The 26004-nt window shown below is 45.1% G+C and overlaps 2 protein-coding genes across 2 annotated transcripts; both read left to right on the plus strand.

The window, feature by feature from the left end:
• The first annotated feature begins 1410 nt into the window (after positions 1–1410).
• On the plus strand, positions 1411–2851 carry LOC130878084 (C-C motif chemokine 2-like). The gene is made up of 3 exons (XM_057775864.1): positions 1411–1532; positions 2005–2122; positions 2492–2851. The coding sequence occupies exons 1-3, from the start codon at positions 1454–1456 to the stop codon at positions 2745–2747; spliced, it is 453 nt and encodes a 150-aa protein (XP_057631847.1). The 5' UTR covers positions 1411–1453; the 3' UTR covers positions 2748–2851.
• Positions 2852–12556: 9705 nt separating this feature from the next.
• On the plus strand, positions 12557–14438 carry LOC130878085 (C-C motif chemokine 7-like). Its single transcript, XM_057775865.1, has 3 exons — positions 12557–12759; positions 13474–13585; positions 13972–14438. The coding sequence occupies exons 1-3, from the start codon at positions 12684–12686 to the stop codon at positions 14075–14077; spliced, it is 294 nt and encodes a 97-aa protein (XP_057631848.1). The 5' UTR covers positions 12557–12683; the 3' UTR covers positions 14078–14438.
• Positions 14439–26004: the final 11566 nt, after the last annotated feature.

The following is a 26004-nucleotide window of genomic DNA, read 5'->3' on the forward strand; positions in this document are numbered from 1 at the left end:
TTATCCAGGCTTCCAGTAAGCCATCAAAATGCTGCTAATGACCACTTATTGCAAACTAAATACAGTTTGCTTGTTGCTGCTTATTTCTTATACAAATATAGCAACTGGAGAATTGCTTTCTTCCAATAATCCCACCTCTGTATGGGCATTGTCTCCGGGACCCTCTGTGAAGGAGGAGTCCTAGGTCCATCCCTGCCCATCAAGCAAGACTCAGGATACTGTAGTGGGCTAAGGGAACCAAGACACTGGAGTGTCAGACTCTGCTCAGCCACTGGCATGCCTAGGACAGTTCTACTGTTTTTGTAAAATAATTGACTGAAATTAAATTTTAAAACTTTCAGATTTTATTGCTCTGATGCTACTGTTTCTGGAGAAATCTAAGCCTGCAGAGCTAAGTAAAGCCAGACATTCCATTTCCCCAAATATGGCTCCTTGGCTCACTCATGGTCCCTGGAAATCCAGAAGAAAGCAGGGAGGAGAGTAACCACAAGTAGTAAATGCTGACCACAGGCTCCTAGTCATAGTGACTTAGCCACAAGGAATGTTTCTCCATGGCCCATTTTCTGTTAGTTTGAAGGAGCTGAGCACAGAGAGAGCAAGTACCACGATGATAACACAGACTGGAGCCCCTGGGCCGGTTTCCAGAGCACCCGGGGCAGTTACCTACAACCTTCCTGGGCCTCAGCTGCATCATCTATACATTGGAGATTAGCAATACCTACTTAACTAGAGCTGGGGAACTTAGAGACTTTGCACTGTAAAGCCTCCCAAACATTCCTGGCACAGACTAAGCACTGTATGGGATTTATATGGAAATCTCTTCTGCTACAGGAGTCGATTCCTATGGCTTTCCAGGTCTGGAACCTTACAACTCAGACAGTTCATTTCAAGGTTGCAAAGCTCCTCAGTTCTGCTGTGTTTCTGGGAACCACCAAGTGGAGCGAACACCCTATTTAATGTTAAACAAGGACTGCTGTCCTTTCCCATCTCCAAGATCCCTTGGGCCAGGGGCAAGCTGGGGTATGCTTGCATCCCCCTTAGGACCTTGGGATCCTTGCCCGCTTCCTTTTACATCAGTGAAAGCGAGACCACTCCATTCACACTTGTGGTCAGTCTGCTATGACTGCTCTCCACCCCTCCTCCTTCCCGCCCAGCTTCATTCACTCGCTGGCAGCAGTGGCTGGGAAAAGTACCCAATTCCAACCCGCAGCTTCTCTCTTGTACTTCCTGGAAACCTCCTAGGGCCCTGCACTTACTCAGCAGATTCAATCTTCCACTTTTCCTCACTCACGGAGGATGATGCTACCCCCTGGGGACCAGGCTCCCAGCCTGACTCCGCCCCCCTGACTTAACAATAAAAGGCTGAGGCAGAGCTGCCAGAAGAGCAGAGAGGCTGAGGCCAACCCAGAGCCTTCCAATTCTCTCTGAAGCCAGCTCTCTCTCTCCCTCCACCATGCAGGTCTCTGCAAGAATGCTTCTGTGCCTACTGCTCACAGTTGCTGCCTGCAGCATCCACGTGCTAGCCCAGCCAGGTAAGACCCCAGCTTCCTTCTCCTCACGGTGTATTACCCTATCTTGGACTATCATGGGCCATCATCATAGTGTAGGCTCACCTGAACAGATAATCCCCACACACACACCAAAATAAGACAGCTGAGAGAAGGGCAAAGAGCCAACCCAATTATGCAGGGGCTTCTGGGAAAAGGCCAACCTAGAGTTCTAATCCTTCTAAGATCTAAATTTGGAATCACGTCTTCATGTGGCTCCTTGTCCTCAGTATTTGAGAATACAGGTGACAAAATAGGGGCCTGGGTTGATGTGTTTCTCCAGATTGGGGTTTGGGGGAGAGAAGAGACCTGAGACCTCTGTTTCACGCAGTCCACCTTCCAGAGACAGAGGCTTAGCAGAGGGGCAGGTGGTACTAAAGATGCTCAGGATCAGATATAGATTTCAGGAGGCATCCCTCTTGTCCTAACGTGCCTCCCTTTCTGGTTTCTTCTCCAGATGCAGTTAACTCTCCTCTCACCTGCTGCTACTCATTCACCATCAAGAAGATCCCAGAGAGGAGGCTGGAAAGCTATAAGAGAATCACCAGCAGCAAGTGTCCCAAAGAAGCTGTGATGTGAGTGACACCTACTGGCCTTCCCTGGTCCAAAGTTCTTTCTCAAGAGCAAGGGGTGGTCCACACATATGTCTAGTCAGTCACTCCGAAGCAAGGGAAGGTCCTCATGAACTTCCAGTCACTCACACACTCAGATCCAATATCAATTGATTCCCAATGAGAAAGCTGCAGCCAAGAAGGAAAGAGCAATTCCCAACAGCACTGTCTGGAGGGATGCTCTTCAGAGCGCCCCAATTTCATGAGCTTATCTTGGAAAACCTGCAGACCCCTCTGAGTCCCTTTTCCTGCCTGCCTTACTTCTTTAGCCCCACACAGCCCCTCCATGCTCAACCACTGAACTTCATCTGACTGTCTTCTCTCTTTCTACAGTTTCATCACCAAGCTCAAGAAAGAGATCTGTGCTGACCCCAAGCAAGCCTGGGTCCAGGCATACACGAATAAACTGGACCAGAACCAAGCTAGATCAGAAACGACAACTGTGTCTAAAATTATGTCTACTGTAAGATCTTCAGCACCTTTGAATGCTAACTTGACCCATGGACCTGCAGTTAATGCATCGACCACTCCCTTTCCCGCAGCAAGCTCAAGAACCTCTGTGAGAGTGGCCAGTCCAACAGTGAACTAGTGTGACCTGAATGTGGTGCTCTAAGTAACGTTAAACTTATTTAACTTATTGATGTCTCGATATCCCCTCCCCTGAACACTAGGGTTTCTTAGATACGTGATGTGGTTCCACTGTTTCCCGTCTGAGAACCCTGTTTCTACACTTTCAAATGTTATGAGAGATGCATTTTGTAAAGATGGATGGGAAAACTTTGTGTTTGAGATTCCAGGGCATTGTTTAAAATATTATTATGGAAATAGATATTTCTAATTATTAAGAGAAATAAATTATTTTTGTACACAATCTGGCTTTGGGTGTTTTCTCGAGGGGAATTGCAAAGCAGGGAGTGCTTAAGCTTGGAGGACAGCACGGGTGGGACACATTGTGGAGGAATGGCGGAACGAATGGCCCAGTCTTTCGTACAGGATGGTCTCATCTGAGTGTCATAGACGCTTTAAAACAGGGCCCAACCAGACATGCTAGGATCATTGCTCCAGTCCCCAGTATTGCTTCTCAGTCACCTGCTTGACAAAAGCCCCAGTCCTTCCTGCCATGTGTTCCAATTGCCCTTTAACTGGGATGCATCACTTCTATCTCTAACTCTCCTACTTGACTCCCTAACTGGGTAGGCAACGCAGGCACTGGGGGATGGAGAGGGGACTTAACCACCTTCTATAAGAGGTTTATCTTAAGGCTTCATAGAGAGAGGAAGACACAAACTTATCCTTGATAATGGTCAGAGTTTTTCCAGAAAAGCACAGACACATCAAGAAAAAGAAAGGCAGGTGGGGGAAACAGAGGAAGGTAGAAAGGAGGATGCTATGTACATCAAAAGGTGAAGGGAAGAACAATCAAATGAGGACATGTGTCTGTCAAGTTGTATCAAAGAGAGAAGGGAGGGAAAAAAACAATCAGATAGGGCCACACGTATGTCACATGATGAGAATTTTTCAAGAGAAGCCTGAATACAGGGTTTTGAGTGTAAAGGTGTGGGCATGGTACTGCCTCTGACCTCGTCCTTTAACGGAAAAGCTGAAACTCTTTGGTTCAATGAAGAGGGATGTGTCCCATTCAGAGGCTCAGGCTCAGGGAGAGCTTTGGAAAATGCACCTTGATGGCTTCCTACAGACAGGAAGATGTGGAGAGAAGTGATAGACTGTGGCCCATCAATAGATGAGGACTGAAGATGGGGTCCAAGGGACAACTCTAGAGAACAATGTGCTGGGCTGTGGGGAAAGGTGTTAGGTGCAGACCTCTCCTGAACTTGTCAATGGGGCAACTTCTCACAAACTCGAAAACGTTTCTTCCCATTATCCCCCTGAGTCCACACCCGGGAACCTAGACTGTCCATTCAAATGGATAGATTTTTCTCTCTCTGGATGTCTAGCTGAAATCTGTGGCATGGGACGTTTGGACACAGACAGCCTCTCTCCATGAGGGAGGGTGAGCATCTTTTGCTAGGAAATCAGCTCTCATGGTGCTCACCTTCTCCATCTGGTGGGGAGAAAGATATTGTCAAGCAAGACCCAGCAGTGCCTTTGGCAGCATGCAAGGCTGGGAAGACTGCCTAGCAGGAAGGACACTTGTGGACACAGACTGGGTCACTAGGGATCAATGGAGTCTATCAATTCAGTGGGGGAGGAGAGGTGTTGCAGAGATAAGCAGGGGCCGAGATTCCCTTCTGATGGAGGATCCTGTCTCCTGGTAAGTTTTCATTGCTGCAGCTCAGAGTTGGAGCATATCTGAGCCAGGCCAGACTTTCTGGCTGAAGCTGAGGGTTTCCTTCAGAGCTTTGAGGGCTGTAAAACTCAGACAGCAAACAATCTGTAGGTTTTGTTGTGTGGAGTTCTCAGACTTTACATTCCAGGTTCAACCGTCCTCAGTGTTGATTAACAGTCAGAAAAGAAATTTTAAATCAGAGTGGATGCAAAGAGGCAAAGAGCAAATAAAGTGGAAATGAGTAGCTTATAGAACAAGGGGTCTCTGGTGCCAGGCTGACTGGCTGCAAGGACCTGAGAGGAGGAAAGAGAAAGGGGACAGGGGCACATGCACTTACTCCCCACATAGCCCTATAGCCTGCTCCCGCTGCATTTGCAAGCCCTATCTGCTCATTCTTATGAAATATTGGCTTGTTTTCTTTTTTCTTGAAGCAAGCAGAGGTTCCTTGGTCCTTGCACAATGAAACTGAGCACAAAGCATTGGCGTGCTTAGGCACTTAAGGAAGCCAAGTAGAATGCGTTCATTTCCCGTTGCTGCCAGCATTTTATTCCAGAATGTCTTTGTCCTTTCCCATCATTCTCAGGCTTCCAGTCTCTGCTTATTGCTCAATCCCAGAACCATTTCTATGATTTATGATAGCAGCACCCTGCCCCAGGTATCACACTCTGTATTAGTCTCTGATTGCCACTAACAAATCAACATACACCCGAAGGCTTAGAACAGCCAAACACATTAGCCAACAGTTGGATTGTTAACTCTATCCTGGGCCAGTCTAGCTGCAGTCCCTTAAAGGATTTACTGTTTACAACTTCTAGAAACCACTTCTGGATTCTGTCTGTGTCTCTCCGTCACTCTGTCTCGCTCACTCTCCCTCCTTTATTCCCCCAATCCCTCCTTCTGTGAGCATCTCTCTGCTTCTCTAACCACAGGTTTTGTTGTTGTCTCAGCTTTATGAGACAGAGTCTCATACTGTGGCTTTAAACCTGTTATGTAGCACAGGTTAGCCTTGAACTCATGGCAATCCTCCTGCCTCAGACCGTCCAGTTCTAGGGTAATAGGCATGTACCACCACACCCAGCTGTAATCCTATCTCTCTAACTTTCTGACCTTCCTGCTTTCATGTTCAAGGTATCCTTGTGATTGTCCTGAGCACATCTTCACAGCCAAGATGATCTCTCTCAGGGTCTTCATATCAGTGACATCCACAAACCCCTTTGCAAAGTCAAGTAGGACAAGCACAGGCTCAAGATGTTAGTGTGCTAGCGCTCGGAAGACAGGGTTGCCTAGGGACCAAAGGTTTATACTCTGTAGCTGGGCACAGTATTTGAAAGTTTTGTCTGGTTCGCTAAGAAGGTGGTCAAATAACCTTGTGGGTGTCATGTTTTGTCTGGCACTATATAGGTAAAGTACAGCAGGTGCTTCTAAGTGACCAGTACGTGATGCTTTATCTTGACTGTCCACATGTTGTGATTGAGAGATACTTAGGAGGTCATGGAGCCCCCTTCTGGATGTGCCCATGAAGGTGTAGAGATGACGAAAGCTTGGGACAGCAGCTAGCAGAAACTCACCCTAAATATGGTGGCAGCATCTAACTAGCCAGAGGTCCAAACAGAAAGGGAAGCAGGGGAAGCAAACAGCACGACCAAACTCCACTCCAGGGGACCTCAGGCACCACTCTCTTCAGCCTGCAGTACAGGCTAACACCGGTGGCTCTCCCTGCAGCTTGCAGGCCTTCAGCTTCAGACTGAAGCAGCATCACTGGCCCCTGCTTTCCTGAAGTGTCCAGCTTTGTGGGCTGAGCAGCTCCTGGATTGCTCGCTCTCCAGCACACGGGTGCTCATTGGGGGGATTACTCAGTCAACAGTTAGGAAGTCAACCTTTTATAATTACACACACATATACGTGTGTATGCATATATACATGCACATATGTGTGTGGATGTAAAACTATATATAATATACACATGGAGAGAGCCCTAGCTAATACATTGTGCTAATACTCACAAATTCCTACTAAAATGAAAGCACATGGGCCAGCCAGATGGCTCACCAAGTAAAGGTACTTGCCACCAGGCCTCAACACCTGAGTTCAACCCCTAGGAAGGAGAGAACCAATTTTTGCAAGTTGTTCTCTGACCTCCAAACATAAGGCATGGCACGTGTATGTGTGTACACACACAATTAAATAAACAAATAAATGAATAGAATTTTATTTATTTATTTATTTTTGTTTTTTGAGACAGGGTTCCTCTGTATAACAGTCCTATCTGCCCTGGAACTCTCTCTGTAGACCAGGCTGGCCTTGAACTCACAGAGATCTGTTTGCCTCTGCCTTCCGAGTGCTGGAATTAAAGGCAAGTGCCACCACTGCCTGGCAAGTTTTAAAATTTTTAATTTTACTTTTAATTGTGTCTGTCTGTCGTCTGTCTGCCTGCGTGTGGATTTGTGCACATGACTGTAGATGTCTGAGGCGCCTGTAGGCGTTGGATCCCCCGAGCTGTAGTCACTGTCAGTTGTAAGTCATCTGACACAGGTGCCGAGAACCAAACTTGGGTCCTCTGCAAGAGCTCTGCAAGAGCTCTTAACCACTGAGCCATCTCTCCAATCACAAAATGTAAACAAAACAAAACAACAACAAAAAAACCTTAAGTATAAAACTTTCCAAAAGATTCTGATGTGAGGTGTTGACATAAAGAAAGCTCTCCCTCCCATCGGTAGGTTTTAGGGGTTTCCAGGAAGACCTTGGTGGCATACCGCATCTGGGGTATATACTTCTTGGTCCTATTAGATAGGTTACTGGACTCTCAGCAAGTGCTGTAACCTCTGGCATGGGTTTTCGTGGTGGCCTTTGTTCTGAACTTGACCAGCTTCCGATTAGGAGTGAAAAGGAATAAGAATTTAGGAAAAATAAGTCAGGATCTTGTAGAATTTGATGGCATAGCTGGAGCTCCCAATCAAGCACTGACACGGACTTTCAAAGTTTTTTTTTTTTTAAATCATAACCAATGTAGAAAAACCATATACATTTATGAGCCAATGTTATTTTCTAAAAATAATCATCATCACCGTCATCACTGTGTGTATGTATGTGTGCATGCATGCGTGAGTGTGTGTGTGTGTGTGTGTGTGCGTACACACAGCACATGTGAGCCACAGAGCATAATGTGGAGGTCAGAAGACAACTTTTGAGAGCTGGTTCTCTCCTTCTACCTAGTTGAGAAAGCATCTCTCTTATTTCTGTCACTGCGTATCTACTCTATGCTAGATTACCTATGAGTTTCTGGGTGATTCTCCTGTCTCCACTTTCCATCTCACTGTTGGAGTGCCCAGACTATAAATGAGTGCCACCGTATCTGATTTTTTATATGGTTCTGAGGATAGACCTTCAGGATTTCCAAAGATGTAAAACAAATACTCACTGAGCCCTCACTCCAGTCTCTTGTGCAATGTTTTAGAACATGTATATATTGCATAATGTTCAAATACACAACACACACACGCGCTGAAACAATTGTCATCTTTAAACTGAAAACACTCAGAATCCATCCTTTCTTCTGGCCTTTTAAATATGCACAGAATTGATTAATTACAAATTAATAGCATATAATACAACAAGCAGAACTCCTTTCTCCAATCTTTCTGTAACGGTGTCTGCTAGCTGACTTGATGCCGCCCCGCCCAGTCTTTAGTAACCACCAGTCTACTTTCAGCTTTCACGAGGTCAACTTTCGTGGCTCTCACATGAGGAAGATCACATGCGACTGGCTTTTCCTGTGTCTGGCTTATTTCATGTAACACAATGACATCCGGTTTTAGCCATTTCGTCAAAAGTGACAGGGCCCCACCCTTCGGTGGCTATTATCCTACTCTCTACTACTGCTGTATCATCTTCATCTACTTATCAACTAGCACTAAGCTACTTCCGTCTCTTGGCTGCTGTGGACAGTGCTGTGGTAAGCATGGAGCACAGGTGTCTCCTGACATACTCCTGTCCCTTTGGCAGCATACTCAGGAGAAGGATTGCCAGATCATATGCTAATTGTAACCTTTGATATTTTGAGGAGCTGCCACGCCTTTCCTGACAATGACTCCACTAGTTTGCATTTCTGCTAACAGTTTCAAGGGACCCCTTTTCTCCGCATCCTTGCTTGCACCATTTATTTTAGATTTTTTTTTTTTTTTTTTTTTTTGGCAATTGCCCTTCTGACTGGAGGGAAGTGGTGTCTCACTGCGGTTTTGATTTGCATTTCCCTGATGTCTTTGTTTCTTTTTGTGTTGCCGTGACAAATACTCTGAAATACTCTGACAAGGCAACTTAGGGCAGGAAAGCTTTCTCCTTGGTTTCATCAGGGCAGGAAAGACAAGGCGACAAGAACTTGAAGCAGTTGATCATGTCCCATCCCAAACAGGAAAGCAGAGAGTGGAGCATGGCTGCTGCTCAGTTCTTCTCTCTCCACTCATACAACCCAAGGTCCTAGCCAGGGAACAGGGGCCCTCTCAGAGTGGGCAAGTCTTTCCACTCCAATTAGCCTGACAAGGTCAGGATAATTCCCACAGGCACACCCAGAGGCCCTCTGCCCAGGTAGCTCTGAATTCTGTTAGGCTGACAATTGACACTAACTATCATACTTCATGACCAGTAAAGTTGAGGTATCTTTTATTTATCTGTGCCTTTATTTGGGAGGTGACTTTTTTGTTAAGACAGTTTACGTGTGTGGTGGAAGCACACCACCACAGATGAAATGGATTCTCCTATATTGATTCCCATTCTATGGGTTAATTGGTTAACTCGGTTGATTGCCTCCTTTCCTAACCTTTATGTTTGATGTAAAAAAAAAAAAAAAACCAACATGGTTGGCTCATTCTTGCCTTTATTTCTTATGCCTTGAGGTCTTATCCATAATCTCTATGCCTAGTCCCACATCATGAAGCATCTCCTGTATGATTCCTTCTACTCCCTTCATGTTTCAGGTCTCACATTTTATACCTTTAACCCATTTGAGTTGATGTTCATGTCCTGCGAGAGCTGGGGTTTCCTTTCATCTTCCTGAGAGTGTATTTCTGCCTTTCCCAACAGCATTTGTTGAAGACTGCCTTTTCTCGAGTGCATGCCCTCCACAGTTCTACTGAAAACCGTACGGCGTAAAGGCATGGGGATGAAATTTTTTAAAGATTTTGAGCAATAAAGGCTTTGGATAAAGTGGTTTAAAGAAGGGAGTTGGTTAGAAACTGGAGTTCTCATTCAAGCCTGTCAGCTTTGACTTAAAAGAGTTGTGGAGCAGGTGTGGGTGAAGCAAGGAAGGCAGCCAGAAAGACACGGAGGGAGAGAGGAAGAGACATGACACACCTGTACCAGTAACTCAGAATAGCAAGGTTTTGTTTTTGTTTTTCTCCAGAAGGAATCATATGGCCAAGATAATCAGAAGCCCATAGTCCTGTACCAGCTGTAAACCAGCTTCAGCCTTTTGTGAGCCAGCAAACAGCAGTGACGGCTACTAAAGGAAGGCATGTCCACCCAACTTCACCCCCAGTGTGGCCAGTGGGTGCAAAAGGACAAGCCAGAAGCCCATAGCTGATGGGTCTTGAAAGCATAATCGTGAATGCTTATCATGAGAACAAAATCAAAGTCCTTGCCCCAGGAGCATCTTTCCTGGTACCTATCTGGAAGTACAAGAACTGCTGGGCACAGTCTCTCGTTGTTGGGTTTTAGGAGCATATCTGTGTGAAGACCAAAGGTCCAGTCATTGCTCTTCAAGCACTGACCACATTTTTTTTTTTTGAAACGGGGTCTTTCGTTGAACCCAGAGTGCACTCGCTGGGTCAGACTGGCTGGCCAGAGGGTCCTGGAGATCTTTTTGTCTCTACCTCCCCCAAACTGAGACTTGAGGTGTGCTCAATCAACTCTTATGTGAGTTCTGATGCTCAAACCAAGGTTCTCATGCTTGCATGGTATGCTCTTTACCAACCGAGTCCTCTCGCCAACCCCACTGCTTGAGTTTCTCAGTTTTCCTTTCCCGGTAAGTGTCTATTGTGCCTTATTCCTAGTACCCATTGCTTCCAAGTGAGTCGGAAACAGCTCAGTGAGTCATTGTTTGAAGAACAATCACTAGTTTGTACTGGGAACTATAAAATTCACTTTTTAAAGACCTCATCCTCCATTTAACTTTTAAAACAGGGGCAAAAAGACGAAACACAAAATTCACCATACCTCCTATCTTTAAGTATAGTTTATGGGATTAATGCTGACGTATCTAGCATCATTGAACAACAGAGGTTTTGGCCGTTTTCGCCTTGTAAAATCTAAACTACCTCTCCTCACTAAACAACTTCCCATTCCCTTCTTTGCCCACTAATGGTTTAGTTTGTTGTTGTTGCTTTTTGTTTGTTTGTTTGTTTGTTTGACATTACTAAGATTGGAGCCAAGAGTCTTGTAGATGCCGGGCTAATACTCTACCGTTGAGCTTATAAGCACCAGTTTGGGTGATGCCACACACCCTTAATCTCAGCACTCTGGAGGCAGAGACAAGCAGATCTCTGTGAGTTCAAGGCCAGCCTGGTCTACAGAGCAAGTTCCAGGACAGGCACCAAAGCTACAAAGAAACCCTGTATGGGAAAAAAAAAAAGTAAGCCAGTTCTTATTTTGATATAAGTACTATAATGGGGCAAAGCGATATCTCCTAATAGTTTTGATTTGGAGTTTCTGTTTCCTTCTTATTTATTTACATACAGGGGCTTGACATTGAACTCAGGGCCTCACACAAGCTTCCAATGACTAGCAATGAGGTATGTCCTTTTCTATGCTTGTTGCCTATCATCCCTAAGGAACATCCATTGATACTCTTTTCCCCTTTACAATTCAGATTTTTTTGTGTTTGTTTTGGTTAGCTGCTGAGTTGTGGGAATTCTTTATATTAGCTGAAAGGTAACTCCCAACCTGTTGTCTGTCAGTGATATGATCTGTGAATGTGTTCTCTCGATCCACAGGCTGGATTCTCACATTACTGCTTGATTAGTGTTTAGGTTTGTGTCTTTGCTGTAAAGCCAGGACAAGTGCTCATGCCTAGCATGTTCTACGTCCCCAGACTCTGGACTTTTGACATGATGCATCACTCTGTAATGTAGATTGGCCCCAAACTCACAATCCTCCTCCCTTGGCCTCTCACATGCTGAGGGCTGGGATTAAAGGCATATGGCATTACACTCAGCTTGACTTCCCTATGTTCTTTTACTTAGAAAGGATATTTCCATAGCTAATCAGATATTTTGAAAACCACAAGATTCCAAGAACCCCATGTGATGTGTCATTCTAAACGCCTCTGGATGGTATTTCTGGGGATGGAGCTCGGGCCCTTGCTCTTTCTAAACACTCTCTCTGCTTCTGCTTTACAGATGTGGTTCTATAGAGTGGTTTTTAAAACATGTCTGTAGGTTCCTTTGCACCATCTTTCTAAGAGGTGTCTTTTATGGTCCTGGGGACTCAAAGGCATCATGTAAAATATATGGTCTTCACAGTGGAATGCAGAGAAAGAGGGAGAGGAAGAAACCAAAGAACGACATCCGGTCCACCATATAGCTATTTAAGTTCTTCCAGATGCCAGACTTGGAGGGGAGGCTTTGGGATGATCCCCAGCCTCAACCATCATCTCCTTGCAAAATAAAAGATCCTAAGCAAACCGTGCCTATCTGGGGCCAGTCAGCCTTCTTACCTGAGCCCAAATATAACCAAAAGCTGTATTAGATACAGGGTTTGGGAAATTCTTTCTCTTTTGGCTAACATTTTACTACTCTACTTTCCTCTGAGATTTGAAAAACTAACAGAACTGTCATTTTTTTTTTGAGCACATTTTTAAATCTAGCCAAATATTTAGTGCCTGTTTCTGGACTTGGGGATCCTAAGGATGTTGGTCGAAGGAGGAAATGAGAATCCCTTGACTTGGTCATCCGTTTCCTTCCTCATTCTACAGTAACTATTTCCTTTTCTAGGATGTGAGCTGATAAGAGTACCCAGAATTCACAGTACGGCCTTCTATCTGGACAGAATCACTACCTCTTTTTCCGTTATTGATATTAAATGGAAACAGGACAGCCTCAAATCACACCCTCCTGGATTCCATTCCAAATAAAGATCCCTCCCTATTTGCTGCCTATAAAAGAGGAGGTAGAGCTGCCAAAAGACCAGAGGCCAGGCCAGCTCAGAATCTGCCAACTCTTACTGAAGCCAGCTCTCCCGTTCTCCACCATGCAAGCCTCTGCAATGCTTCTGTGCCTGCTGCTCACAGTGGCTGCCTTCAGCATCCACATACAGGCTCAGCCAGGTAAGAATGGCCTTGCCTCCTTTCCCCCTGGGGCATGCTGCCCCTTCTCTGGGTTTTCACGGACCATTACAGAATGAGGGTTACCCGTAGTTTCATCTTACTGGCTTTGCCAAAAGAAGGCAATAGAAAGAGGGACATGAGGCCAATCCAGGGCAGTCAGAGTCAGGACTTGAATCTGATCCCTCCAGGACTCATTAGTAGAAACAAGATAGTTCCTGCACCAGCAACTTCTCCAGTAATGGGGCTCTGGATCATAAAAGAGGGGTCTGGGATGGGGTGTTTTCTCAAGTAGAAGAGGGAAGGGGAAGAGCACCAGGGTCTAGTGTGTGCTTCAGCCAGTCCAGCTTCCAGTGACAGTGGTTCTGTAGAAGCTGTGTCTACAAGATGCTCACAATGAGACAGAAGTTTTCTGATCCAAAAGGGCGATTTGTAACTAGTGTCGTCTTACTCTAAGGAGCTGGGTCATTATCCAAATGCTTTCTAGTGACACCCGGAGTTGTCCTCAGCTCTTCTTGCACCTGTTGACTAGCATATAATCCATAGAAGGGAGAAAGAATTGAGGGACATCCTAAAGAGGAGAGGCACTATATTAGGGGTGGGCAACTTCTCCTTTGGTATTTTCTTACCTCTCTGACTGCTTCCTACCATCCCATCAATATAAACAAGAAACCCAGAATCCTCCATGAAGAACCTTTTCTTGTTCTTTCATTGTAGATGGGATCAATTCACCCACATGCTGCTATGTCAAGAAACCAAAGATTCCCACGAAGAATCTGGAGAGCTACAAAAAGATCACCAGTAGCCACTGTCCCTGGGAAGCTGTTATGTGAGCGTGCACTCCCCCCCCCCCCCCCCCCCCCCCCCCGCGCCTTCATCCCTCAGGGCTAGGTCATTCCCAGAGGCAGTGGATAGGGCTAAACACTCGATGCATGGAGACTCTACTGCAAACCCAGATAACTTTCAATGGGGAAACTGAAGCTTGCCACTCTTTTCAGAGCCACCAGTTCAAAACTTCCCTCTCCAGCCAGGAGCTAGGGAGAGGAAAGGGTTTGCCTTTGGCCAGTGAGGACCGCATCTTTTCATTAAGCCCTTCCTTTGTCTTACCTTCTTCCTCCTCCATCCCTGGGGCAAGGTCATCAATTTGGGGTAATGCACCAGGCAGGTACTCACAGGATAAGTCACATTCTCTCTAACAGAGCACTCTTCCCACAGCTTCAAGACCAAGAGAGGTATGGAGCTCTGTACTGACGCCCAACACCAGTGGGTCCAGGATGCCATGAAGTATTTGGACAAGAAAACCCAAACTCCAAAGGCTTGAAGTCTCTCGCCTGAACAGAAACCCAGGAGACAAGAAACAAGAAATCTGCCCCTTGTCTTTTCTGAGAACTATGATGAGATAGATAGATTCTGTCTCTAAGGGATAGTTGCTGTCTGTAGGAATGTGAAACAGCCACACTTAAGGAATTATCTCTAAGTTATTAATATTTTTATTTAATTTGCCATGTACTTTGGTGTGATTTGAATGTAGACACCTCCTGTCACTTTAATGTTGTATTACCATTTACTTTGCTCCAGTATTGTGAACAGGCTTTGCAAGAATCAATGAAAAAATTGTATTTTAAAGCATTTAGGATAAAATCATGGTGTTATGATACTGTGGAATTTTTATATGTATGACTATTGACTTTTCATATAAAATATATTTTTGCATAAATACTATCTTTGATGCTTTTTTTTAAAGGAATAAAACAAAGTTGGAGGGATGAACAGGGTGGCAAGGAGCAGGGCATGGGTGAAAAAGAAGGGTCATAGATGAGCAGGGAATGGGTGCAGAGAGATGGGGCTGTAGATCAGAAGATCATGGGTGCAGAGGGAGGGGCTGTAGATGAGCAGGGCATGGGTGCATAGGGAGGGGGCTGTAGATGATCAGGGCATGGGTGCATAGGGAAGGGGCTGTAGATCTGAAGAGCATGGGTGCATAGGGAGGGAGCTGTAGATGAACAGGGCATGGGTGCATAGGGAGGGGGCTGTAGATGAGCAGGGCATGGGTGCATAGGGAGGGGGCTGTAGATCAGAAGAGCATGGGTGCATAGGGAAGGGGCTGTAGATCAGAAGAACATGGGTGCATAGGGAGGGGGCTGTAGACGAGCAGGGCATGGGTGCAGAGGGAGGGGGGCTGTAGATGAACAGGGCATGGGTGCAGAGGGAGGGAGCTGTAGATGAACAGGGCATGGGTGCAGAGGGAGGGGGCTGTAGATGAGCAGGGCATGGGTGCAGAGGGAGGGGGCTGTAGATGAGCAGGGCATGGGTGCAGAGGGAGGGGCTGTAGATGAGCGGGGCATGGGTGCAGAGGGAGGGGGGCTGTAGATGAGCAGGGCATGGGTGCAGAGGGAGGGGGGCTGTAGATGAGCGGGGCATGGGTGCAGAGGGAGGGGGCTGTAGATGTACAGGGCATGGGTGCAGAGGGAGGGGGCTGTAGATGAACAGGGCATGGGTGCAGAGGGAGGGGGCTGTAGATGAACGGGGCATGGGTGCATAGGGAGGGGGCTGTAGATGAGCATGGCATGGGTACATAGGGAGGGGGCTGTAGATGAGCAGGGCATGGGTGCAGAGGGAGGGGCTGTAGATGAGCGGGGCATGGGTGCAGAGGGGGATCATAGAGGAAAAGGCATGTGTACAGAGGGAGGAGATCGTAGATGCTAACTCTTGGGTCATTTGCTCTATGCTGAGTGTAGTTGAAAAAGCCAGACAGGCTGGGGCCAGACAAAGCCAGGTCCAGTTTTGCCTCTGACAGCTGACATCAGCCTAACCACTTTACCACATAACTTTTTACGTCCCAAAGCTGTGGCTCTTCAGGCAATCTCTTATTGTACCAGATTCCTATTTGTCTGGTCTCCTCACAATCTCCTAGTCCCTCCATTCCAGAATATTAGAGACATCTCCTACTTTGAGAATGGAGATACTGAGTCAGCATGACCTTGCAAATTCCTTTCCACATCTGGGAGCCATGGGTCTTCAAACAGTTCTTTCCCTGCCAGTCAGAAGGGGCATGGAAAGTAAAGACTGGACACCTAGTACAAGATCCTGACTGACCCCTGCACCTTCCAGCTGAGCCCCCATTAAAGCCCCAGGTAGAAACAGAAGTGTCAGTTGATAGCCCACACCTTCATGGCAGGCAGTCAATGTGCTGCATGCTCCAAAGGCTTTAACCAGATCTAGCAGAGCTTTCTGCCTCTCCTGCAGCCTCTAGCTGGTTCTCATCTCAACACAGCAAGCTGTGCTTGATATCCTAAAAGAGCCACCAGGAGGCAGACTAACCTCATCTAAATTATCATCTTCGAGTTCTTTTATAGCCATGACAGTGAAGTCAGAAAGGAAGGAATGCATGTTACAACACAGTGATAGCCAACTAGCCCTGTGGTTCAGGTCAATGCTATGCAGAATGCACAGAGGGGAGGGGCTCCCTGTGCCAAGACCAAAAGAAGCAGCGCACATGACCTGTGCCAAACCTAGAACCTCCTTTTCCTCTTCTTTTTCTTTTTTCACTTCTTTTGTTTCTTTCTTACTTGATTGTTTGTTTTTCTTTCTTTTTTTTTCAATCGAGTATCATGTAGCCCAGATTGACCTAAAACTCAATATGTGCCAAAGAATAATCTTGAATTCTGATCCTCTCACCTCTACTTCCAGAGTGTGGGATCACAGGTGCACACCCCCACAGACAATTTTTGAAGTGCTGGGGATCAAATCCAAGGCTTCGTGCTTGTCAGGCCAACATTGTGCCCACCTAGCGAGATACACCACCAGCCTAGCTCTTCATTTTAGGAATTAAAAATAAATCTTGTTTGTCTTCATCTGTGCCCAGGGTCCCTTGTCTTCTTTAGGTATGAGTAATTAGAGAGAAATCCCAAACTATGACCAGAAAGAGGGTGATCCAAAGCTGGGCATTGGAGTCAATGTGATTCAAAGATTAGATGGATTATAACCACCAGTGTATCTAGTAGTCTTGGGTGGTTACTAACCTGACAGATCTCTGTAAGTGACAGTGTACAGTAGCTCCACAGCCCTCACACTGGCACCAGCATCACTTAGGCACTCAAAATAAAAACATAACAAACATAATCCACAGATATGTCATAATCACAGATAATCACAGATGCCCAAGTGCCACCATCAAAGATGCTAATCATGAGTGGTGGGTGAGGGAGGATGTCCCTTTTGCCTTCTAAAGAGTTCTCCTATAGATCTGAGGATTATTGATGTGATACATTTGAGAGACCCTTATATTCTTTCTTTTTATATTACAGGACTTCTCCTGTCATCTCTGGCTTACACATGAAGGGTGCCATTTGCCTAAAATCTCTTCCCTTTTGTCCTAAAGTGGCAGAGACTGCGAGTTCCTATGCTACATCCATGAGCCTTTCCTTAGTCTCTAGCACAAATTGGTGGCCATGCATCAAACTGCCAACTAATTGGGATTGAAATGATATCCACGACTTTAGTCCCTACAAAATACCTACACTTCCAATCTTGTAACTCTAAGATCAAGATATCCCATGAGGTGAATTTCAAGGTGGAATAAATACATACCTCTAAGTTGTTGGTCATTGCTTAGAAGAGCCACACACTCTCTTTCAAACCATGACATGTGAGAAAATGAATATTTGCCGTGTTGAGGGCATGATTAACAGACACCTGCCATGATCACATGCCACCATTAAAAACCCAAAACAGTGGATCATGTTAATGAACAATTATAATCCAGTATTTAGGAGGCTGATTCAGGAGAACTGCTCTAAGTTCATAGCCAGTTAGGCTACACAGTGAGTTCAAGAACAGCATTGGGATACATGGCAAAACCCTGCTCCTTCCCTACAAAGCAAATAAATTAAATAAAAATCTGCAATCAAATAGAATTCCGCAGACTGATGGCAACAGGTGAAACAAGCTGATGCCTCAGGTTGGAAAGATAGAGACCAATGTTCCAATGTACCAAAGCTGTCAGGGCCTATACACAGCAATCTTAGCTCCAAAGGGAAACTTTGCAAAACACATATGGATAGTGTGTTGATTGCTTCTGTCTGTATCTGTCAAAGTATTATTGTAAGGAAAACAATTTAGGAAAGGACTGGCTGTCATCGAGCCTCATGAAAGAGAACGAAACCCACAAATTCAAAAATTCAAGATTAATACTGCAAGAAATGCAATCTGTGTGTAGGTACAACTCTCTCTCTCTATCTCTTTCTCTCTCTCTCATCCCCCCCCCCCCTTTACTTTGTCTCATGGAAAAGCTGCCTCATTGGATAAAGTGACAGGGTGAAAATCAGATACAAACTACAGCTTTGTTACGCAAGCCTTGAGTCTCACTAAGAAGTGGGAAACGAGATACACATTTAGGAACTGGCAAAGCACCGAAAGGAGAAACCTCCAAAGCTAGTGACAAAAGTCCTACTAAATTAGCAATGAAACCATGAGTGATCCCAGACCCACTAAAAGCTACTGCCAATTCAAAAGGAGCACAGTCCCGAGACTGCAGATCAGCCCCAGGATAAATAGTATTCATCTGAAGGAATTGCGAAGGAATGTGAACCCATAAAGTGAGGGACCAAATCATGTAAGCCGCTTTCAGACCTGGCTCCTGCAAACACCCCATTCTTCAAGTTTCCCCTCCTATCAGGGTGACCTAAGGGTAATGAGACGCAGCCATTACACTGTACCTCGTCTTCCTCTGCAAATCGAGATTTGCAGAATAGGAATAGATCGCACTAACATCAGCACCACTCAGACACTTAAATGAAAACCCCATCAACAAAGATTCCAACAGGGAGTACTGGGCAGAGCAGCTGACCCTTGCCAGAATGAAGATATATGAATTGAGAATTTATTTATTTATTTATTTATTTATTTATTTATTTATTTATTTATTTTGCTTTTTTCGAGACAGGGTTTCTCTGTGGTTTTGGAGCCTGTCCTGGAACTAGCTCTTGTAGACCAGGCTGGTCTCGAACTCACAGAGATCCGCCTGCCTCTGCCTCCCAAGTGCTGGGATTAAAGGCGTGCGCCACCACCGCCCGGCGAGAATTTATTTTTAAAAAAAAACCTGAAACACTGGGACTTGACAAGGAGAGTGTGGGCTGATTCTTTAGGGGCTTGAGTACAAAGTTGGAAGGCTATTTTCAACACCCTATTCAGCAGCTGCCAAGGGCGAAGAAAGAAAATGAAGGATCTCACCAGGGCAACCAGAAGTCAAGATTGAAAAGACAGAAGAGCATTCTCAGAGGGTAGAGCCAACCTTGAAGGCTGTAGCATTGCTGCTGAGCCCTGTCAATCACGGAGCTGGATACACTATGCTTTCCTTTTGAAACCTGACATGCTGTGTAGAGATGACTTGTCATTCTGGCACACAGGGCACTGGACAAGGTGTATCCAAATCCTCATCTGACAGACAAGATCAGCTGTCACCAAGGGACCCTGGACACTTAAGATGATTCTGTGTCACTGTAAGAACTGAGCCACCTCTCTTAGAGATGGGTTAATTGTGGAGATGGTTGATATTGTCAGCTTGACAGGGTCTAGAACCAGCTAGGAGACAAACTTCTGCACGTGTCTGTGAGGGAACTGCTAGATTAGGTTAATTGAGATGGAAAGGTCAGCCCTAAATGTGGGCAGTATTCCTCCATGGGTTCGGGTTCTGGACTGGATAAAAGGAAGAAAGTAAACTGAGTACCCGTGTTCATCTGTCCACTTGTTGACCACAGATACAGTGTGAGTAACTGTTCCTTCCTGCCGTGAGGGACTGAACCCTCCCACTGTGATCCAAATAAACCCATATTTCTTCCATTGTTTTTATTGAGTGCTTTGTCTCATCAGTGAGGAAAAATTGCCTCTCCAGCTTTGTTCTGTCTATGAGACGTGAGGGAAGGACAGAGTGATAGCACTGAAACGCCCTCCTTAACAGACAGACACTCTTGCACTCCTCTGAATTCCTTAGTCTAGAGACACACCAGAGTCACAGGAGGAGTCAAGGTCAGTGGCACAGTGGGAAGTGACACGAGCTGTTTCGAGGCCTGGTTCTGTAAACTATGTCTCAATAAATGTAGAGGATATCAGTTCCAGATGATTGCTGTGGTTTTCATGCATCCCAAATCTCTGAAGCACTATTTTGCAGAAAGTTGATTGAGCATCATCTGGCAGCAGGTGTTGTTGAGATCAGGCAGAGATTGGTACTATGGCTATTGAAGGGCTGGCCAGTATTACTGTGACTAACGGATCCAGAGATCTAGCTACTGTGCACCTCAGTGCCCCACCTTTGTACAAGAGGAGATTTGAGAGCCTCAAGGAGATAGGTGAAATTAGGAAGCAATGGGAGCATTTCAAATCAGAACATTTGGGACTGCGGAGATGGTTAAGCGGATAAGATCCCTTGTTGTGCAATCCTGAGAACAGGGTTTAAATCCCAACACCAGGATAGCAAGTCATGCATCCCCCTCAATGCCTGTAGCCCCGGCTTCAAGATGGGGGGAAGACAGGAGGATTGTTGGGACATCACAGCAGAGAAAACATGGACCTCATGTTCAATGAGAGACTCTGCCTTGATGGACTAAGTAAAGAGTGAGAAAGACACCTGATACCATCCCCTGACTTCCGTATTCCCACAAGTGAACACAGAACACACACACACACACACATAAATAAATAAATAATCTGTGAAAGAAGTTTACGTTTCAGTCAAGACAACCCTGGGAAATGGCCTCCCTTTCATAAATGGTTTCACGGAAGAGGAAGATAATTTGATTTCTCCAAGTCCCTATTTTCCTCGTTTAAAAGTGGTCTTAATTAAAAAACATCCTGCCTGAGCTGGTTTAGGTTTTACATGTTAATGTGGTAATAACTTTCTATTCCCTAGAAACAATGTTAGACTTTCTGCTAGCATTCTCATTGGGCTCATTTTCCTTAAAAAAACAAAACAAACAAAAAAAAACCCATAAAACTTTATGTATGGCTTTGGAGATTCTTGAGAACAGAGGTCCTTCTTTGGTCCTGTTTTGTACAAGGTTAAACCAAATGTCCTGCTGCTGTAATACACATCATGACCAATGAAATACTTAAGGAAGGAAATGTTTATATAGGCTTATACTTCCAGGTCACAACCCGTCGTTGAGGGAAGTCTCGCCAGAAACTCAAGCAGGAATTGAAGCAGAAATCATGAAGGAGTGATGGTTACTGATTCCCTCTCTTGCTCTTTCTGCTAGCTTTCTTATGCAGCCCAGGACCCCTTATACAGGAAGACACCACTCACAGTGGGTGGAGCTCTCCTACGTCAATCATCACTCAAGACAATTCCTCAAAGACATGACCACAGGCCAGTACTACAGAGATGGTTTTTCAGTTAGGATTCCCTCTTCCCAGGTGGCTCTGTGTTAGAGTCACCTATCCCTAAAGTGTATAGGAGAGCATTTGAGTTTTCATCTCTGGTCCTAGGCCCCAGCTCTCATATTCATTTTCTCTCTCTCTCTCTCTCTCTCTCTCTCTCTCTCTCTCTCTCTCTCTCTCTCTCCCTCCCTCCCTCCCTCCCTCTCTCCCTCCTTCCCTCTCTCTCCCTCCCTCCCTCCCTCTCCTCTCCTGCTTCTTTTAAAGAAAGGGTTGAAATAAAATATGTTCTGTTTCTTTCAAAAGTCTTATGGGATTAACTATGACCTTGCATTCTTTTGTTTGTTGGGGACTGAATCTCGGCCCTGTGTGAGCCAGGCACACTTTCTACTGTGACTTGGATACAGTAAACACAATCTGGCATTGAGAAAATCAAAGCCAAAAGGCTCGTTCTAGGGTTCCTTCCCTGCTCTTATCAGCATTCCTCAGAAAAACACTGCAGAATGTCAGATTGTGTTTTCCTGCTGGGGGACTGCCTGTCCTTCTCCAACCAAACCCCGCTGCCCCAGTTCACCAGACACAGAATCACATCACAGGTGAGTAGGGTGTCCTTTCCTGGTGGCTGCTGTGAAGGAAAGGAAGGCCAGGGGAGCTCCAGTTCTTACCCCTCACTTGTCAGGAACAGCTAGGCAGTTGGATGGAACAGCTGCTGGGCGGGATGTCTCAGTATTTATTTTTTTATCCCATTGAGGTTTCTGGACTGCTATCAAAATACAGAGCTCAATGAGAAAAGTAGAAAAACAAGTCACTCTATACTCCCAACTGAACAAGAAAACTATTCCTGATAAGTGTGTATAATCATTTAATGACATCATCCGGGCCACTCTTGGGTCAGGAATGTTATAAATATCTCACACTGACACAATTTCTGGAACACCAGGCCTCTCCCATGTGCAAACCAGGAATTTCTAAAGTAATCTCTAGGGTATCCTGTCTTCCTTGGAAGTAGGAGGAAATCTGAGAGGCAAACGGAAGAAGCAGTCTGTGTAGACAGTCTATTTCTAGCGCCCCTTGGTCCAGAAAATCCTCTTTCTAATGATAAATACTTAACAGCCTGGTGCTGAGAACCTGCAGAGAGATGGCCATTTTTTTCAAGAACTTTCTCTTTTTTATTTTTTTAATTAACTTTTCTCATTTCTTTTACGTACCAACCACAGTTTCACCTTCTCCCTCTTTTCCTGTTCCCTGCCCCCTCCTCCCATCTACCCCCCCCCATCTGCTTCTCCTCCATGCAGAAAGGGGAAGACCTTCCATGGGAGTCAACAAAGCCTGTCATACCATGTTGAGGCAGGACCAAGCTCTTCCCCTTGCATCGCGGCTGAGCAAGGCATCCCTGCATGGGGAATAGGTTCTAAAAAGTCAGTTCACTCATCAGGAACAGGTTCTGATCCCAATGCTAAGGCCCATACACACAGACCAAGGTATACAACTGTCATCCACATGTAGAGGGCCTAGTTTGGTCCCATGTAGTACCCTAGCTGCTGGTCCAGTCAGTGAGCTCCCATTAGGTCAGGTCAGCTGTCTCGGTGGGTTTCCCCATTATGATCTTGAGCCTCCCCCTTGTTCATACAATCCCTCCTCCCTCAACTGGACTCCTGGAGGGTAGATAAGTTGCCCATAGCATGAAGCTTATCAGTAACAGAGCCAAGGCATTTCAGGCATCCTGCATCCACTGTCCCACTGTGCTAGGTCACCTGGAACTGAGCAGCAAGAAACAGGAACAATCAAGTGTGTTGTCTTCTATTTGGACCCCTTTCAAGTTGTTGCTGATTAACTGCAGATGATGCTTGCAGGCCAGCCAGCAAGAGCACTGCAGTCCAGTGCTTAGGACAGACATCATTAGTTGACCAGAGTACTGCCTTTCTCTATCCCAAGTTCTTCTTAACATGTCTTTCCACGTCACCTTTGGAGATCAGTCAGTTTGATATAGGACTGCCCCAGAAAAGCCAGGAACCAACCACGTGGTGTCCCTGTGCTAACTTTCAACACGGTCATTTACTGCAGCTTCCACATTTAAGGCATTGCCTCTTCTCACAGCCGCTCCTACATGGGAGCCTAGGGTTTTGCATAGATGAATGTAAGCGGTTCTTGGGTTCCTTATCTGTGGTGTACTGAAGCCATTAAACACATTGTCTGTGATGCGTTCAGAGGATAATGATAAACTAGAAGTCTGTCTTTCTATGTGTCCCTTGGGCCCTTATGGTGTGAAGATACCAGTCACTTGTTCTGTTACACACAGACCAGCTCCAGAACAATATATTTGATATACAGGAGTTTGTTTTGATTTGATTTAGTAAAGGACTTTAGCAACTAAACAAAGTTTTAAAATGCCGAAGAAACCAAGGTCAAGGGTGGGAGTAGGGGGTGGATATAATCAAAATCCATTGTATGCATGTATAAAATTATCAAAGGAGAAAGAAAATGCTTTATTATAAAAAGGCTTACTTTTGATTTAGTACCGTGGTTGTTTGAATAAGAGGACACCTGTAGACTCATACATGAGTACTTAGCCATCAGGGACTAGCACAACTTGAGGATTAGGAGGTGTAGCCTGGATGGGGTAGGTGTGGAGGAGGTGTGCTGCTGGGGGTGGCCTTGGAGGTTTCAAAAGTCAAGCCAGGTTCAGTGTCTCTCTCTTCTGAGGCCTGCAGGTCTAGATGTAGAACTCTCAGCCACCTTGCCGGCACCATGTCTGTCTGAATGCCACCATGCTTCCCACCATGGCAATAATGGCCTAAACCTCTGAAACTGTAAAACCAGTCCCAAATAAACGTTTTCTTTTATAAGATATGCCATGGTGATAATGTCTCTTCACAGCAATAGAACACAGTAACCAAAAGAAACATTTTTCATAAGAAAGTATCATTAAATTAAAATTTTATGCTGATCTGAAATGTGTTTTTTTTTCCTTCAAGCCTTTTCTATAGAAATTCTGTCCGTTTTCTCATTTATGAATGGGTATATGGTTCTGGATAATCATAAAAACTTGTTATATTTTATTTTAAATGTTTTCCTCTTACTTTTAAATGAGTGCCTAACTCTTGTTTCTTATTGTCAATTATTCTAGTTTAATTGTTTGGGTCACCTGTCAACTTTTTGTTGCTCACAGTGAACCCTAAATGTGAAATGGAATAATTGTCAAGATAGTTTTTGCAGCTAATAACTATGTTTTTTATATTCTCAGAGGCCTTTGGACAGCAAAGACTTACTACTTATTTATTAGAAGAGGTCCTTGGAATGATTATATTCAACTGATGTTCTTATTGGTGATGACACAGGAAGTGGCACATTGAAGAAGTGACAGTCATTGCCCATATTAAATTTGTATACGTTGTTCTGAAATTGTACTTTCATGTGGGCTGCCTAGAGTGTCTTGCTTTGTTTTCCTGATGCTTCTGTTTACTGAGTATTGGAGGCGCTTTGCTTGAGGACACTGGGCAATCATAGCAGATTGTTATCAGTTGGTATTTTGGTTTTAAATATTTAAGATATTTACTTAGTCCTGTCTTTTTCCTTTATTTTAATCTACCATCTTCTAGATCGGTCATTTTCAATTAGGTATGACTATCAAATTCATTTAAGATGTTTTTTATTGAAATAAAGATTTTATGGGTCCTGCTTTTATGGGGCAGAAATCAAGGTCAGTAGGCATTAACTTTTTTTTTTTTTTTTTTTGTCTGAAAGTTCCTTATCAATGGTGGCCTCTGTATCAGGAATTTCGGGTTCTTGGAGCGCTTACTCATGGTGAAGAAGAGCAAAGTAGCAAGAGGTTTAGTTCAAAAACACAAAGTGAACAAGGCACAGAGTAGATTCAGCGCAGAAGCCAGCAGTGGGCACTAAGCAAGCCTGCTCTTCCAGAGTCTCAAGTTATCACACTCCCTGGGTTTCCTTCTGAGGGTCCAGCAGGTGGAGCTGGATGACAGGGCAGGAGTGCTGGGTAGTTTTCTGTTTTGATTGGCAGCTTAGGCTATGTAAGCCTTCGCTTGCTGCATATTGTCCTTCCCCGCGATGCATCTAATGTTTGTCATATGTGTACCCACTCATGCATGGGATGGTGGAGGGTTTTCTCTAAAAGTTCATTCTGGGAACAGACTTACCTATCCAAGCCAGATATACCCCTGCTCCTGGTTCCAGATTGGGTACTAGAATGTATTTGAATAGTTGCTAACCATGGAAAGGGGGTGCTAAGGAAATGGCAGGGATGATCAGGGTAGAGGAACCAATTGCTTTCTTTGGAGGATGTGTACATAGTTGGTACAGGTGGTGGTACTGAGTTGCTAACCACTTTGTGGGTGGGCATGTGTGTGTGTGTGTATGTCTCTGTGTGTGTGTGTCTGTGTGTGTGTGTAGCTCAAGCCAAGTGTGAACCTGGTTTTCTAAGCTGTCCCTACACTTGCTGCTTCCCATGATACTAAATTTCTGGACGCTGAGATTGTATGGTCCCTGGATTACATAAAAAGACCAAGCAAGATTATGATGCCTTATTCCCTGAGCCACAGACATGCAGCAATGTTCAGAGCTATATTGTTAAAGTCTTTCTGCACCTGAGTGGGCACATTGTGGGGACCTTCTGTGTCTCCAAAATCCTACAGGCCACCAGGTAAGCAGAGAGACCAAGGAGGATTTTTTAAAATCCACTGGTTTCTCCACACCATTCCCTGACTTCTTTCTCATACTGCATGATGATAAATTACATTTCATAATCTCTTCCTTTTTCGGTCCCATCCCCAGGCAGATGCCAAGTCCCACCCATGGGTTTGTGCTTCTGTCTTGCTATCTGTCCAGGAGCTGGCTTGTGTTCCGCACTTCTCAAGACCC

The sequence above is a fragment of the Chionomys nivalis genome, chromosome 7, assembly GCF_950005125.1.
Source record: "Chionomys nivalis chromosome 7, mChiNiv1.1, whole genome shotgun sequence".
NCBI lineage: Eukaryota > Metazoa > Chordata > Mammalia > Rodentia > Cricetidae > Chionomys > Chionomys nivalis.